The sequence below is a fragment of the Lissotriton vulgaris genome, chromosome 1_1, assembly GCF_964263255.1.
Source record: "Lissotriton vulgaris chromosome 1_1, aLisVul1.2, whole genome shotgun sequence".
Taxonomy (NCBI): domain Eukaryota; kingdom Metazoa; phylum Chordata; class Amphibia; order Caudata; family Salamandridae; genus Lissotriton; species Lissotriton vulgaris.
The window spans coordinates 532,196,192-532,214,499 of record NC_141685.1 but is presented as its reverse complement, the minus strand read 5'-3'; the positions used below and the strand labels follow the sequence as shown (position 1 = coordinate 532,214,499).

Sequence of the window (18,308 nt, the reverse complement as noted above, 5' to 3'; positions counted from 1 at the left end):
CACATCTAACAGACCCAAGTTTTCACTTTGCAAAGTGATCTTTCGCAGTGCAGTCACTTTATGATTAGCACGAGCCACAATTTAGCACAGCAATAATACTAATGATTGAGCAGAAAATTCGAGAAAAGCTTTAACATTAAGGTAGTTTCAGTGGGGTAGCGGGGCTGGTCATAGGTAAAGAACATTAAACACAACCTCGGGGACGGGAGAGCTGCAGGGGGTGGACTGCAAGACATTCTCAGTAAAGTGACACTTTGGAAGGAGAAGCAGCCGAGGGGAAGTGAAACAAAATAGAACAAGCTGTCGCCATTGCGCTAAGGGAAAAACACGGCGGAAGAGACGCAGTGCGCGAGCAAAAGAGACGCCGTGCGCGAGTCAAATATCCAGTCCGGGTGGGCAAGTCGGAAAGGAGAAAGGGAGTGAACCAAAAAGCTTCTCTCCAAATGAAATGTGAGCGTTTAACAGAAAGTATGGCGCGTGCCAATGAAAAGCGGAGAAGGAGCTCCCACCCAGCTTCCGAAAGCAACCAGACGACAAAAGAGCGAGCAGCACATGCACTGCAACGCTAGGCGAGACCTAAAAAGCTATAACTTTGATCCGGAACTCCGTCCCATTCTGGAGCACTTCACCCCTATCCACTATGGTTTGCATAGCAACCTCTACAATGTTGATAATCCCTAGGTTATTATCTTTCTTCACAGCACTCCCAGTCACACAAACTTTCCTTTTTTAAACAATCTGCAATTCTTACTATTAGGGCTGATATGGACTACAGGGATGAACAGCGTGTTGTGGACCGAGCTTTATCTCACCCAAATTGACTGGGGTTTAGCTGTTCCCGACTAGGAATTACAATACGCAGAAGCAGAACTTCAGTCGCTCATGGCCAACTCATGCCTAGATATGCTTAACTGTGTCTGTTAGGACTAAGGACCTGCTCAGATTTATTGACTTGGAACTGGTGCTTGCTAAACAGCATATTGCAAAGTCATTGAAGGCCGCAAACACACACCGACAAACTGTTGCGTAGTTTGTAACTGGAGATAGTATTACTGGCAAAAACCCAACCTTCTTTAGTGGGACGGTATTCTGGGAGATTGTAAATTGTTGTGTCTTGTAAAGCGCACTGCTACCCGGAGGCCTCGTAGCGCTATAGACCGCTGGGGAACCCGTCCTGGCTTTCCCTGTGAGATAGTCCCTCCTGGGGGTCTCCAAGGTGAAACCAGGCATCCCCGGCGTTTGTGTGGGGCCGTTGTGGAGATGAGGCAAGCTAATGCCCAGAGTTGCCGAGTGTGATCCCTGGTCGGAGTAGGCACCAATGCGAGAATTATCAGTCCGCTGATCCTGGTCCAAGACCCTGCCGCGTCGGGAATCGAACCCTGGTCCCGGGCCGTTCTCCGCACTCGGGTCTGCCGCCTCTAACCAGTGAGCCACACCTCTCCACATCAAGCATCAAAGCATGAATTCCACCTCACGAAGGAACTGGCTTTTCTTCATCCTTCAGTCCGCACAAAATAAGCGATATAATAAATTCTGTTAAATCAGCTTTGGTGACTGCAGCATCAGGTAGAAAAAGATCCATGTCCTCAACCACTTTGAAACTTTGTGGTAGACTGGGACGGGTGGATGGCTTATAGTGATTTTGCACACGTTGGCAAGGTAGTTGGGTTATAGGTTTGCAGCTTTGTTTGTTTATGCCTACAGCTGAAATAGCTTGCTTCATTGGTACAGTTTTGATAAAGTACCATGTCGGTATCATGTCTGTTGGATGTTCCAGACAAAGAAGAACCGTCTTCAAAATCAAAATGATCAAAAGCAGCAATTGTAAATACTTTCCTGGTAAAGTGACTTGGAAGGGGTGTGTTGTCGGATTCACAAGATAAGCTTCTAACAAGTTCCTGCTCTGTACTATGTCCTTATATTTGTTGATACACCAATCCTATTCATTGAAGTGATTAGATCTCTACTTTTGTACTTGTCATAGTGTGTGCAGTCATCATGTGTTGAGTTTTCTTTTTGCCATGATGTAATTCATAAACGCGATTTGGAAAAGACAGTACATTTGCACAGCATAAGCCTGTTGGTTCATGGGTTTGTCTTCCCCTTCTTGCTTATATCTTCAAAGCCATCATCAATGTTTTCGGCTTCTGGTCCGTACTCAAGAACTTTAGTTTGTAACATTTTTGCTTTGCTGATAATAATCAATGTGATAAAAAATGTTTTGAAAACATAAGGCATTCTTTTTTTTTTTCTTTTTTTTTTTAAAACCTTTATTTAACATTTGCACTCAAATACAGACCCGGGCCTACAACCCCCAGGGCTGGCAGCTAAGCAGTTCAGTACAGCATAACAATCCAACTTCAGAGTCATTGTCCCTGGGGAGCATAGTAACTCAAATTACTAAGCGCAGCGGTTGTAAATGCAGTTCGATGCAGAAACAGGATTGGAGGTTTTCATTTTATAATATAAAATAGGAAGGATCAGGTGTCGTACAGTGTCTCGGATCACAAAAAGGGGGCGAGCAGAAAAACGATGTGTCCACACCAAGTTCGCTACCATATAAATCAACAGCGTTAAGACGTGCGTCATCAGGATAAACCAGCACATTGTTAATATTAACACCATCGTTGTTGTCCGCCCCACAGCACCAAAGCCCCAGAGAGGTCAAGGCACAAGTATAGAAATAGGATGTAGAGAAAGCCGAACCCACTACACTAACCCGGAAGAAGAAAAGAAAGAAAAGGCCAGAGAAGAGAAGAGGAAAAAGAGGCCATAGAACAAAGATAAAAAACTAAATACCCACCCCCACGCCCCCCCACCCTGCACCCCTGCAAATGACTACGGCCACCCCCCACGCAGCGTGCCTGTCGCCCAGCAAACAGAGCCTGAAATATAGAAGAAAAGAAAGGAAAAGAAACCCCACTCGAGAGGGGAAATCGGAGGGGGGCATAATACTACGGACTCCCGGTCTCCTTCCCCCACCATAGCCAACCCTGCCCCGGATTCCATTAGGTCAATAGAACAATCCCGTCAACCACAATCCCACGAAGAGAAACCCAGACAAGAATCTCATCCCTGGCCCCTTCGATCAAATGTACTGGAGTCGTCAGTTAAGGGAACCCCTTTACACAAAATGTCACAAAAGTCGGCAGAACAGGAGCGAACAGATATAGATGGCTGGTACCACTGTCGCCCCTTCCCGTCTCCGAGGCCAAGCTTCATCCCATCCGCCATCTTGAAAAACCGATGGAGGAGGGGAATCGACACCGTCCAAGACAGCATACTGTACAAAGTAGATGATTTCGTAACGGGGACGGCATGTAAATGTTCCGAGGGGTACAAAATCGAAGGTTTCAACGGTTCAATTGGGTGTTCAGGCAAATTACAGTCAGGTAGATCCACCACAATAGGGGCAAACACTGTTTCCAACGCCGGGTCCAAATACTCCTCCGAAGCATCCATTGCAAAGCGGGCTGGTTGCCGGGTCACAAGCGTCGAGTCAGGGTCCGGTCTCAAGCATGTGATTTCGTCCATCGCAGACAACAAACTGCAAGTCCGGGCTTTGATAGTGCCCTGAAGCGCCATAAGTGCCTCCAGCACCGTCAGCAATGACGGGCCAGGTCGAGCCTGCTCCATTGAACTTCTTTCGTCCTCAAGCATGGTGGTCCCCACGGAGAGGCGCCTTCTCCGGGGCAAGATTAGGCGGAGCAGGAATAAGCTAGGAGGGGCCAGCGGTCAGCGAGCAATGGTACGCAGCGAGGCACCGACCCGGGGGGGATCGGCGATGTGAATGCCGGACCCCCGGTCAGGGACCCCCACAACACAGTACCGTGCGTCACTCGTCACCTCACCTGCTATAGGGCACCAGGCGGCTGATGGTAGCAAAACAATCGAAAAAAGTCCGAGTGATCCAGAGACCGGACCTAACCGCATTCAGCAGCCCGTTGTTGTTCAACTCGGACCCGGCAGGGCCAGCACTGGAGACCCCGGCTTCTCAGTTGGGTTAGGCCTCAGTACGGTCGTCGACGTATCTCCGCTCCACGGCGGCGGAGAAACTCCGGGATTACACCACTGGAGTGTGGGTCGGGTCACCCACACGGATCCAGTTCAGGTAAACAGGATTATCAACAGGATAGTGGAGCATAGGACGGAGGTCAGCTGAGCCGGGAGACTATGCAGCCATCTTGGTTGGTGTCGTAGGGTCACGCTGAGGTAAAAACGCAGGCAGTGGGGCCCCACATGGCCGTCACAGAAACGGGGCAGCGTATGGGGCACTCGTGATTCTCCTATCTCCACGTGGCCGATGCACGCCGAAAAGCACCCCTGGCCAAGAACGTGGCAGGGATAACAATCTCCCACAACTGGGACCTGCGTCCTCTGTAGCGTGCGACACCCGCCTTTCTTCGGGAAGAAACGGGTAAACCGCCCCAGGCAGGGAATGTACCTCCCTCTCGCTACCTCGCCCACAGGCTGGCAGCTCCACTGCCCACAGGGCCAGGGTGCCTCTCCCCCATAGCAAAGGGCTGCAGCAGAGCAGAGCCCACGTTCAGCTCCGGGCCGGCCTCGCTGAGCCGTCGCTCCTCTCCCACCAGCAGAACCGCTGACAGCTGCAGGCACTCATAGGCACCCTCCCAGCAGAAGACTGCTTCAGGCAGGACGGTAGAAGCACGGCCACAGACAGCCCAGCAAGAACGCCTCAGGCCCCCACACAGGCCTGGACTGGCCATAGCGGGCACCGGGCAATCCACGGTGCGCCCCACGGGTGGGGGCCGGTTTTGGGCCGCTGGGGCTGATTTTGTTACAGGGCCTATTTTGCAGCAAAATCGGCCGAAAACCGACCCTGGCAAAGAGCTCGGCGGCACCCCCAACCTCTCGGGGAGGAGGGTGGGGGGCGGCCGAACACTTTGCCAGGGCCGGTTTTGGTTCCCAGTCCGGCCCTGACCCCACAGCAGGCACACTGGGACAGACACGCTTTGTCGCCAGTGTGATATCCGTGGGCTATATGCCCACATGCTGAGGAAATGCACCGACACCAACACTGTGATCGTAGTTACTGGTAATGGCCACGAGTACGTGCACTCGGGCTCCTTTATTAGCAGGGCACCTAATTGGTAGCACCTGTGTTGGATGGGTGTAGGTGAATGTGTGGGCCAGTCCTCGACAGAGTGGCTAGCAAAGCATTCAACTGTCCAATAGGACACAACAGAAGGGTTGGTAAGAGCAGCAGTAAAGAGAAGGGAAAGAGCACCGGGGATGCTGCGCTGGACCTGGCCGCCCAGGACTGGCTGAAATGGGACACGGTAAGACGCTGCAGTCAGAGTGGAGCCAAGGGGTGGTGAACGTGGCTGTCTGTCTCCTCCTCCTGAGGTGGAGCCAGACCCAGACTCAGGAGGCATCACCCGTTGCTGTGGCCCGATCCTGTGTCACCAGCCCGAGCGTGCCTCCAAATACTCAAGTAATGTGTCTCTTTTGAAGTTTGTTATACCAACTGTTTTGGGTTGGTTTATCTAGGAAGGGGGAGGAAAAAGATTGTTCCAAAATTGTAAACAATGATTATCTAGAGGCGCATATTCTTAAAGTGTAAGAATATTTAAAAACAATGGTTTTGATTTTTGTTGGGCAATGTAACACTCTAACCGTTGGTTAACTCCCATCACCCATTTGGGATAAACCATAATCTGATCTGCGCTTGCCCTCGTTACTGCTAGATACGTACATAACCGCAGCCTACCGGCTACTTAGAGTGTTGTGCTATAGGCTATTAGTAAAGCCATTATGCCTCCTACAGTATGTTTCATAGCGCTGAGTCTTGGTTGGAACAGCCAGGTGACATCTAATTTATGTAGTATATAGTATATTTTGGTAATTCAGCCATTTTTCTTCAGTCATCGGCTTATGATTTCTGAAATTACACACATTTTTGTCTCGAGTAAATGCTTTTCCATTTTGGTATAGATATATTAATTTAAATTTTGGACACTTGGCTGCACTTGGCGAGCTACTTACAGATAACTGGAGAACTACTGGTAGCTCAAAAGCTACTCGTTGGAGAAGCCTGCTGTAGAACAGTATGCTGGGATTTGTTGAAAGCTGTTGACTGTAGACATAATACTACTCCTACATTACTTTTGAGGTTTTCACCGTCTTGTATCTCTTGATAGTGCTTGTCTCAGACATAGTAAGCTTGAATGATCTCTACGATTTTTGCAATGGATAAAAGTTAGAGCCCAGGCTCACTCTGGCAGCAAACATTAATTGCTCAAAATGTGCATCTGAGTCTACTACTTCAACCAACAAGCATTTGCAATGCAATAGGTCTCGCATTATTAAAGTTTGAGTATTTGGTGTTGCCTTATTTATTAATGCCAATAGTTCAAACTTTAATAATGCGAAACCTATTGCATTGCAAATGCTTGTTCCTTTATTTAACAATCGGCTCCCTGAGAACAACCCACTGGAACCCAAACTAACAATAGGGAAAATTGGTGAGAATGGTGTTACAACTTTTGTGGGCATACTTCCAAAAAGAGACATAGCTAAATACTGGAGATCCAAAGCGCCCCCACCAATACAGAAATGGTGAGGAGATTGGACAAGTGCGCAATTGTTGAGGAGGCAGTTTACAGATTTCAAGGCTTTCAAAGTAAATACACAAAGATATTGGGCTCCTAGAACAACACTTTCAGATCCCTTGAGCAGGGCCTGCTTAAGTGCGGTACAGCAGGTGCCACGGCACCTGACGCCAAGCTCAGGGGGCGCTGTTTTAAAAAATATTTTACACAGGCATAAAAGCACCTGCTGCTCAGTTCTTCATGGTGAACAATTTTGAAGCAATAATAAAAAAGATTGGATGCCTATCGTTTTGTGCGCCCAGAAACTCAATATTAAAATAGAGTTTTGTGAATATTAAAGAAGCCTAAACTTAACAATTGTGTAAGTTTACCTTTTGTGAATCAGGCCGAATTATGGTAGTAGTACTGCTGGTGGTAGTGGCGGTGGTGGACATGCTTTGTGGAATAGTATGTTTTAGAAGTCAGGTACTGCAGCCTGACCTTAGCCTCGTTTTACCAAAGAAACAGTGACGTATTACAGCGGCTAGACTGACCATTAAATTAATAGGGGATTATGAAAAGATGCATGTATATACTAATATGTTATGTGCTATACATGAGAAGCAGTCATGACTGTAATTAGAGGGCACAGGCACATTGGCTAAAGTCAGAATAGACATCATGCCCATCATAGTATGGGTAGAAGCAGATCCTGATAATTCCTGGTGCAGAACCGACTGAAGTACATTGACTAAAATGGGCTTTTTCTAAGGACAAAAAGTAAATTAGAAAGTGTTGACATTGGAATCCCTACACTGCTTCTCTTAAAAATGTGATACTCGAAAATGTTAGGTGATGGATGCAATGAGAACGCTGGTTCCATCTTATTAACCACCTGGAATTCCCTGGCTGAGCGAATGTGCACCTGGAACTCCCTGGCTGAGTGAATGGTCACCTGGAATTCCATGGCTGAGCGAATGTGCACCTGGAACTCCCTGGCTGAGTGAATGGGCACCTGGAATTCCCTGGCTGATTGAATGTGCACCTGGAATTCCCTGGCTGAGCGAATGTGCACCTGGAACTCCCTGGCTTAGAGAATGGGCACCTGGAATTCCCTGGCTGAGCGAATGTGCACCTGGAACTCCCTGGCTGAGCGAATGTGCACCTGGAACTCCCTGGCTGAGCCTGCATGGCAGCCTCTGCTCCCTCCTACTATAGTGGCTTGGAGGTGCGTGTGGGTGGGAAGCTGCAGCTACTCACCTTACTCTTCATTTCTACTGTATTGGCCTACAGGAAGTGCAGGTGCTGGACATAAAGATTCATTTCTAAATTAAAAGTTGTTTATTATGTACTGTAGAACACACAACATTTACACTAATATCACTACACAGTACTTTGGCTATGTGCTTACTGGGGACAATAAGTGCCAGCAAAAGCAAAACAATAATGTTGTGTGCAGGGCTTAAAGTTAAAGTGGGGGGGGGGGGAGGTGTCTGTGGGTGTCTGAGCCCCCCAGTTTTTTTGGGGGGGCCTCAAAAGGGGGCCCTATTTTCGGGCCTCAAAGGTCAAAGGTAGGGTGAACAGACGTACCGGTTTTTGTTTGGTGTTACTAGTGTAGCATTAAAAATGTTAGTCGTTTGCATGGAAACCCTGAGAGCAAGTAATGCAGATTGCGAGAGAGGTTTCAGCGCAATGAACTTAATTGCTAGTCCAACAATGGCCTCTCTTCTTGTAGAGACCATTTTTTCATGCTTATGGGTAAATCTCAGTGGTCCTCCATTTGAAACGTTTGACGCAAAGCTGTATGTAAAGAGTTGGCTGGCAAAAGGTAGAAGGTCTGCTGAAGAAAATTGTTGTGAGAAACCCCAGCAAAATAAACACAGTGAATATGTTCGTGTTTAGGGAAATCCTGCAATAGATTTCTAAGTAATGTAAATTTTTACATGTGTTTTTTAAAGTGTTTGGTATTTTATGGCTTATACTTAATAAATATACTTTTTTGCCTATTTTATTATCCTTTGCTGGATGTGATTTTCTTAAGCACACATTGCTAGTTATCTTGATTTAGACCACGCCCCTAATTGGATAGGCCACACCCCTTTAAGAAATTTGCAACGCCCCTTTTAGAGCACCCCCAGTTTTTTCCCACTTAAAACCCTGGTTGTGTGTACTGTCAGAAGTGCCGAAGGTGGACTCCTATACCTCTTGTCACTGGCGGGGAGAGAGCGGGACACCTGAATTAGCCATTACTGACACAGTAGGTCTTCCTGATTGTTTTACTTCGTGCAAGCGGACAGGGAGACAGCAGGTGCTGATGTAGCGGGTTTCGGTACAGTGCTTTACTTTGTACTAATGCTTGGAGTGAGACCGAGTTATTTACCACTGCGGATGCAGCACCCTTGTATGGAGGGTGCTGCTGAGATGGACGGTGTTGGTACTTGGGAATTATAGCGGCGTTTCAAACAAGGATTCCTCTGCATCTCATTGCTCCCTATGAAGAAGCACAGGTAAACAAGCAAAAGGTTACTCAGCATAACTAACACTCCAGTTAACAAAATGTCTTAGTGTGATGATCCAATATCAGATTGAGACTTCCAATAAAGTCAGCTTCTGATGGGGGGTCACCCATCTTCTACTGCCTGTATGCTGAACTGTGGGCCGAGCAAACATTACTTTGGCTCTTCAGCTGATCAGTGTCTGAAAGCGGCTGGCCCCTTCATATATGACGATGAGGCGGAGGAGAAAGATAATGATGTCTATCACTATTATTATTGCAATAATAATAATAATAATAATAATAATGCTGACTACATGAGGCTGGCAGAGAGCTACAGCTGTCACTAGGCCATACATAAAAATGATGGTATTGCTTAAAGGATCTCTTCTTTGATTCCAGAAGGTTTAGGTTTATATTGTGTATATTTGTACTTTGATATTTTCTTATTAATACGTATTTGTTACTTGTGGACTGTTTCTGAAATTTACTGGCATGGTCACTCATTTTATGTATTTTAGGCACACACTGGCCCCCCTTCCTTGTGATTATCTCCAGCCCTGTGCAAGGCATTTGTCTGTCACGCTCTACAAAGGTTCGGTTGCCCAAAAGGATCCAGTCCTACTCAACTTTGACATGGTGACTAGTATTGAACTGTGAGTATTCCTCTGTACTAAATTCAAGTAGCATTGCAAACAACACAAGTTATGTGAAATGTATTCTTATACACAGAATATATACCAAACCTCATCTTCCTACTATAAACTCCCAGTAAACACTTTCTAGACTCTTCCCCCTAATAACACCCTATTATCCTTTTCAATCCAACTAACAGACTCATATGTCCACTTCTCAAATGTACTCAAATGTAACTATACTAATCCACCACTAATCCTTTTTGGGTTCCTGAGTAGCGTGCTCTCTGCAGAAAAACGCATTGACGCCTTGTCAGGGGTAGTAAGCGCTATATAAATACAATTACAATAGATGAATGGGAAGGAGAGTTATCTTGAGGAGGGATGGAAAATGTGCATTTGGAAGGAGATTGTTAAAAAAATCAATAGGTATTAAATAAGAGTGTCTTTGAAAATACATGTAACCAAATCACTAAAATTGCAGATCAACTTAAGGCTGTTAGATCTGGGATGTAGTGACAACTTTTTGTTTGGTAGATATAGTGCTGTGTGATATGGCACTAACTTCACTCTGTGGCGTTCTAATCTAGGATCCTGATCGATACTGTGACCTTATGCCCCTATTCGGCTATAAATCCATTTATTCCCTATATTGGCATAACCGTTCAAGTGCAATATTCAGTAACTCATCTCTGGCCTCACACGAACAGAGCCACATTCCAGAATAGCTTTCTCTGACACTTCCTTTGCAACCAATTAGTGCAATGACAGAGCAGAAGTCACTATCTGAGATTCCTAGATTAACACTCTGAGTTCTTCAACAAGATAAAAACTCAGCAAACCTGGAAATCCCCGCTTGCAGTGTTTTGATTAGTAATAGAACTCTAATGAGCACTGATAGACGATCACTTCCTAGTGACATCTTTTTTGACGTCTTATGTCCAGCAAACTTATGTCAAACAAGGCACCTTTCAGGTATAAATACTACCAACGTGGCCTTAAGCAAGTCCCATGTTGCCCGTCGCCTGAAGCTGCTGTTATGCTGAAGATATCATAGCTGCTATCGCTACTGCTATCGCTGCTAACTAGCGAATGATGGTGTGGTGAACTTAGGACTTGAACAGCCGTCCCCCTGCAAGAGCCCAGCAGATGCAAGCTGCCCGCGGACGCTGTCCCCCCTCCTTGACGCGCTGAGAAGAGACGCTGCCTTTCTCCTGCCGAGAAATCCAGCTCCGGCGTTTCTAGTCTACCCTTGCGGGGGACTGGGATATCGAGCCCTGAGGGAGATACCAGACCTCCATCATTCTATTCCAGAGGTATGGTGTTGACTAAACCCTTGAGAGAGAATTCTTGAAGCAAACCTTGGCAAAACCAACTTAACTTAAAGCTACTTACTTACTCCCCTCCCAAGTATTAGGCTTAGGTCAGGTCCACTGGGGTAGGCGTAGTTAGAAGCACCAGTTGAGTATTTTAGCCTAATGTATATATGAATGTATATATGTTTTATTACTTTTAAACCATTGTATGGCTAAGAAACCATATCAATGCTTTTACAGTATTATTTCGCAATACTTATCTTACTGTACGTACTTTTTATAATAACAAGTCTTGCAATTGTGGCAATTCATTTCTCTTGTACGAGAAGAAAGACTGTTCAATAAATGTTAACCCTTTATTGACAAACGCCCGTCTCTCTATTCTCTACATATTGTGAAAGTAAACTGCACCAACCTGACTGAGTAAAATAACTGTCTATTGTTTCACACGACCCTAGAGATTGACTCTTGATCTGAGGAGCAAAGTTGTCATGTTGCACGGTTGTTGGAAAACTGAATCCCTTCTTGTCTGTGCCAGGGAAGCTGATCACTTCCTATTTCAGAGAAGAAAGTTTCCAGTGACCTCTGAGCTAGTTGGTAACAAACCCAATTAAGTTTAGCATAGTCAGTAGAGGCCTGGAAGATCCGCACTTCTACGTCGATACTACTGTTTATGTTATTCCAATGCGCAGGGCCTATTGGGAAAATAGGAACTACGCTACATGGCGCCCAACGTTTGGTAAGGCGATAAACTAACGCAAGACGTTAGAGTAACTCAGTCGTGCATATTTCACACAGACCCCTTTCTACCGTAAATACTCCAATAGACGTCTGGAGTGGGTGAAAGGTTAAAATTCGCCCGAACTCAGTAGGAAGAGATTCCTATGTAAAGCTCTAGTTTATTCAACGTTGAAGGATACAGTGTTCCAAAATATTGTGCACCTAATCTTTGTCTCCTTGGAGACCTACTCTGCAAAGCCTGCATTTATAAAATGTCAGACTTAGAAAACGGAACCACTGGGGGTGCAGCAGATGCGACTCAGCAGGGTCCCGATGATACAGTACCGGGTGCAATAATCATCCCGGCACATTTAAGAAAATCTATAACTTTAAAACTTATAGAAAACGGACTGACACCACAAGGTGGTACAGTAATTTTCGTGATAGAGCACACGAATATCGGCAGACAGAGGTATTCTATTCATGGATAAACTTTCCAGCGGCAAACGCTAGAACAAAAGAGTTTCACTATTACAAAATAGAGAAACCTCCGGAAGAGTACGCTCCTTTCGAGGAGACTGAAATCCCACTAAAATTCCAAGAGCACCTGCTCTGGTTTAATGGCGCCCTAAAACATAATGCCGGTTCTAGCCAGCTACACACCACATCCGGACATTGCAAAAATGTCTAGAGAAGAGCTGTTAGTACAGCTAAAAACACTTATAAAAATACATAGGCAATTAGTGCGATATGTAATGCGGACTGCAACAGTCCAGCCAGCTGTTAATGTACCACAGCTGACCCCTCATCAGGGGAACACTAATAAAACCACACCACAGAACATACAGTCATGTCTTGGTAAAATACCCGTAAAACGGGAACAAATTCCTTTCTGGTTAGCACAGAAAATCACTCAAATAGAGGCAGTATTTCCTGATACTACCCCTATTGAGAAACACAGAATCTTGACCATCTGCCTTCCTATGGGAATCGCACCACACGTGGAGGACTGCGACACTTGGGGTACAGTCTTTGCTTCCATTTACACAAAGACACACGGTGTTCCGTCTATGGCGGTAATACCAGAAGTGCTAAAACAGATTCAAAATGAATACGGTCCAGAGCCCGCTTTAAATCTTGGTATGAAATTACTGAAAGACTTCAAGCAGGTCTCGGCTATATTATTAGCCAATATAAAAGGAGAAGCAGAATCTGTGGCGATCCGCCAGAAGTTGAAGGAAACAGATATAAAAGATCAGCCAGTCGAGCTTGCCAGAATCATAGAAAAATGCTATGAAGAATTAGGTAGAGACAGCTTGGGTGGGAAACCAGTTAAGCCCCAACTGCTCGAAAATCCTGAAAAGTTATTTATGAAAAATAATTCAAATACTCCTAAAAAGAGCTGGGATGGAAATAAACAATCCACTCCCAAGGAAAAAGTTTTCCAGTCCAGAGGAAGGTCTCCTCGACGGAGGGAAAGAACTCCGACTCGAGAACACCAGTCTCCCCAGAGGGAGCCCTCTGAGAAAAGATATAACCTTAGAAATAGGGATAATTTGAAAAAACCTGATAGATATCAAAGTATTGATACACGTCCCTCTCGATCTTTTTTGCAGAAATCGGAAAGAAGAGGACGGTCAGACCCAGGAGAGCACACCAAGTCCAAAGACAAGGAACCTGCTCAGAGTAAAAAATCTCAATTTCCAAAAAAGAAGGTAGCCAGTATTAGAGTAATCAACCATGCCGAGAATACTGAGGACACAGTTGAAAAACGGGGAGTGGGCATAGACAATGTAGGACATTCCACAGAAATCAGTATAGCCCGCAAGATCTTGATGAGTCATCTGGAGACAGTGGACACAAATGAATTCATTCAGGTTGAACCTGCCGACACCAGACTTAGCGAGCCCCATAAAATATACGAAATAACATTGCGTATAGAGGGTGATAAGACTAGGAAAATAAGAGGTCTATTTTGGGATAAACTCTCAAAAGGCTATGATATTCTGTTAGCTGAAAAAGATTGGCCCCCAGAGTTTGTCAGGGAGTGCCCTCGTGGCGAAGAAATGATTATGCCTGCCTTCTCGAATCGCATTCCGATTCACAAAAAATATACATATGCAAGGAAATGGGCAGTAGCCCAGGCACCGGCATTATATAAAAATCATGTAGGATGGGATGAGGACTCACCTCCTCACAAAATCCAATTAAAAAGTGAACCAACTGCCCAACAGCAGTATCCCATTAAGCAAGAAGCTAAAAAACAGGTCAGGGAGATCTTAGATCAACTTGAATACCAGGGGGTGATTGAAACATGCACCTCTCAAATGAACAATCCTTTGTTTCCTGTCTCCAAGCCAGACAATTCATATCGTCTAGTTTTGGACTACAGACACCTTAATGCATGTTGTAAAACATTTGCAGTACAAAACTCGCATAGTGCAGCCCCAATGAATAACATAGTTAGGAAAAAATATAAAACGACATTAGACATATCTAATGGTTTCTTTTGTCAAAACATTGCACCAGAAAGCAGATATTTGACCGCTTTCTCAGCATTTGGGTCGCAGAAAAAATTCTGTCGACTCCCACAGGGGTTCAAGAACAGCCCAGGACTATTCTCAGCTAGAGTAACAGAGTTACTACAAATATATGATCATGAGGCATTATCTTACGTAGATGATATCTATCTCACAGACGACGACTTGGATACTCACTTGAAAAGAGTGAACACCATTATACTTGGGTTCGCAGCAGAGGGTTACAAATTCAACTTTAAAAAGTCTCGAATTGCCCATCTGACAGTACTATTTTTTGGATACGAATTATCAAGTGAAGGAAAAAGCCTAGCGGATAACTTCTTAGAGAAGTGCGCTGTACTCCAAGCTCCAAAAACGCTGAAGAATTTACAATCCATACTAGGTTTTCTGAATTTCGGAAGAACTTACATTCTAAATTACGCAGAGAGGGTTAAACCTCTCTACGAATTAATAAAACCTGATTTTAAAGAAATCAATTGGACTCAAAAACGCACAGAAATTTTGAGATCACTGCAAACAGACATGTTAGCTAAAACAAAATTAGATACACGTGACAACACACGAGATCTTGTAATCCGAGTCATCCCAGGAAGATGCGGATTCACGTACCTAACCTCTAATGAGGGAGAAAAGGTACCAATTTCAATTAAATCTCACTTGTACACACAAGTAGAAAAAACATTCAGTCACACAGAAAGAACTGTGAAAGCAGTGCAAATTGCATTAGCAAATGAACGAGAACTAGCACACGGCAAACAGATTAATATCCTCACAGCGGAATCCGCCTTAGAGGAGCTATTCAGCCCAGTAAACCTGCCTACAGTGTCACTGGATCCGAAATGGATACAGTGTGTAGATTCTCTAGGAGCGGAAGATGTGAAATACTATTTCGCCCCGCAATTTGAAGAACTGAATGATTTAGAATATGAAGAAGAATATCCTCTGCCAATCGAACTTCTGCCTCTCCCACAATACGCCTGTATAATCTATACAGATAGATTTGTACAGCATTTCAACGTAGAGAGCAAATCCTACGATGCAGCCTGTGCGATTGTTAAAGGTCGTTGGCTGTGCGGTAAATTCAGACCGAAAGTAACAAAAACTGAATCATTGAGAAACTGTTCGGCTCAGAGAGCTTGAATCAGATGTTTAAAGATGGCGCTCGAAAATGCAGAACGTGAATTCCCGACACTTATCGTGTGCGATTCTCATTTTTGCGTCAACTCTTACAATAATAAACTGCAGAGTTGGATTGAAAACGATTACAAAGATGACACAGGTGCCACAATAAAGCATAAATTGCTCTGGGAACAGGTAGCTCTTTTAGAGAAAGAACTACAAAAGACTCACGTGATACACGCACAGAGTCTTCAACGTGATGGCGTTCACGTTGTAGGGAATTAATTGGCTAATACAGCCATAACGGAAGCAACTAAACCGGCTTCCGTAACCACAAAAAAGCGTACAGAAAAATACATAGACGGGGAAACCATGCTGACAGTAAAAACGACCGTAAAAGGCGACTGTGCAGCACTACCCGTGAACTATCCACTCAATTATGCATACATAATCGATGCAAACTCCGTTCCTTTTGCTCGAATCCCTGGAGTGGGGAATAGGGTAATTCCAAACATGAATAGGAGAATATTATTAATAGCAGACGCACACATGGGTGAAGCTCCAAGGCACATTCAGATGAGGGAATCTCTGACTGAATTGCAATCAGTATACTGGTGGCCGGGGATGAGCGTGCAACATCAGATATATGTAAAGAACTGTCCGGACTGTGATAGGGATCGCAGTAATGAACCGGTCCTGCCTGTTGCACAGTTACCATTTATAGAAAGGGTAATGATGTCCGCAAGCCATTCAGCGTCCTATTAATCAGTTAAGACTAAACACACTTAAAAAATGAGGCCTCCAGCGCTCGGCTGACGCTAGAACAGTTATAAAAGATCTGCGAGTCTTTATCGGCACATACGCAATTACCACGTTCCATTCTGACCAGGGTCCTGCTTTCAGCTCTCGAGCTTATAAGGAGGCCATGGCCAGCATGGGAATTGGGTTGCGGTATTCTTGTCCGTCGCACCCCGAAGGAAATAGTGTGGTTGAAAGAAAAAACCGGGACATAAAGCGATCTATAACAGCGAAGGTATTAGGTTCAGGCGCTGGGTGGGTCAAACATTTAATAAGTGTCCAAACCAGTCTTAACAATTTGCCAAGAAAATCTCTAAAAGGTTTCAGCCCATACGAGCTATTGTTCGGAATTAGAATGACAATTCAGGACTTAGATAGTCAGGTATCAGTGGTACAAGATAAGAAAACAGACTTTGACATCAAAGATCGTTTGGCTGTTTTACAGGAACTGAATGAAACAAGAAAATCCTTAAGCAACATAAAGTTAAAACAACAGCCAGATACCACTGACGAGGCACCACAAGCAACAGCCCCAGCAAGGCCTGTCTGGATTCCAAAGATTGGGGATCTAGTCAGAGAAAAAATCGCGGTGAAGAAGGAATTTGGGCCTTCTTACAGAAAAGCAGTACCTGTCTTGGCAGTCACCGGAACAAGATCAGTTGTACTACCGCCCCCTACTGGTAAAAAGGAGAACAGAGTCGTGTCTATCGACCTATTAAAACCACAACCATGTGGCCTATAATCAACAGTAGGCCCAGTGGACTCCCAAGAAACAACAGAATACCCAAACTTGCAACAATCCAAGAGGTTCAAACTGAAAGACTAATCACATTCGATCAGCCTGCAGTGCACAGAGAAGGACTATGCAATAATGCCATGGAACTCGTGCCTCTTGAATTTGAATTTAAAACATTTGTAAAGCGCAGCGTTCACCTTGCGGTTTCTTGGCGCTATGGAGACAGGTCCAGCAATCAGGGCCGTGGATGACTGGCGCAGAGAAATAACAGCTACAAATTACAAGGAAAAGGCCTGTTTAAACTAAAAGGTTTTAAGGTCTTTGAGACACAGATTGAAACAGTTCGTCAAGAAACACCAGTCTACAATAATGTGGCATCAGAAAGTGCTACCGAGAGACAGATTGAAAGAACAATCCCAACAATTGACAGAACTGCCTCTGGTTATTTCATCGACTTCGACAACTTCTCTGGAGATCAAAACGACCCCGAAGTGATGCCAGAAACAAAAATGACTTTAAAAGAAAATACAACAGGACTCCTTCAACAAATCAAAGAATTATATCTGGATTCACCGTTGATTGAGCATTGGATTATTTCAGGGGTATTCATACTCCTACTATGCCTAATTTTAGTTTTAATTTTAGGAAAGTTTATTACAATTGAATGGACACAGCAAGTCAGAACATCAACCTAGTCCTCAAACCACACAGATCATCCCACGTGAAGAAATGAGAACTGTCAACAGTAAATGTCACAGCAATTCCAATACCTGGTGGGGTAGTATGGGAGAAAACTGACTATGAGATCTATGGTCCGGTCAAGATCCTGAAGTATCCTCATCAACTGAAGGTTTCCTTAAGTGACTTTGTAAAACCTAGTACATTCTCTGATGATTGGGACTTTAACAGTATTAATGACATGATGTCTGATTTAGTAATGTCAGCTAGATTTACAGAACATGATTATTTACAAGGTTCATCTAGTTATGAGCAGACATTCTGCTACACACATTATGGTGATCATTACTTGCATAAATCTGCACAGCCTAGAAATGTTTTTAAGTATAATCAATGGGAACATTGTTCTACACCGCCTAAAAGCAGTTCTAAAGCATTTTTTGAGAAATTCAAATACTTCTCAGGGTTTAACACCAGTGATGCAGAAACGTTTTATTACAAACTGTTAGATAAAACAGGAATGAAAACAATGCTGACAAATTCTAAATTAATATATTCAGAAGCATTTTATGAAAAAATGATGACATTTGGTTTTGATTATTGGAAAAATAACATTGAAACGAAAACCATTTGGGGTACAAAAGATTGGCAGGTACAAGGCCTTGAAGCACTATTCAGAACCTGCATGATACCAGAACAAATGATGTTTTTAAATGACACA

At 44.4% G+C, this 18,308-nt stretch overlaps 1 protein-coding gene across 1 annotated transcript in view; it reads left to right on the top strand.

Moving 5' to 3' along the window:
- Positions 1-18,308, top strand: part of HENMT1 (HEN methyltransferase 1) — a 541,131-nt gene that overhangs the window by 227,003 nt on the left and 295,820 nt on the right. The window contains exon 4 of the mRNA XM_086936308.1: positions 9,567-9,701. Coding sequence (XP_086792434.1) covers positions 9,567-9,701 — 135 coding nt within the window. The remainder of the gene's footprint in view (positions 1-9,566; positions 9,702-18,308) is intronic.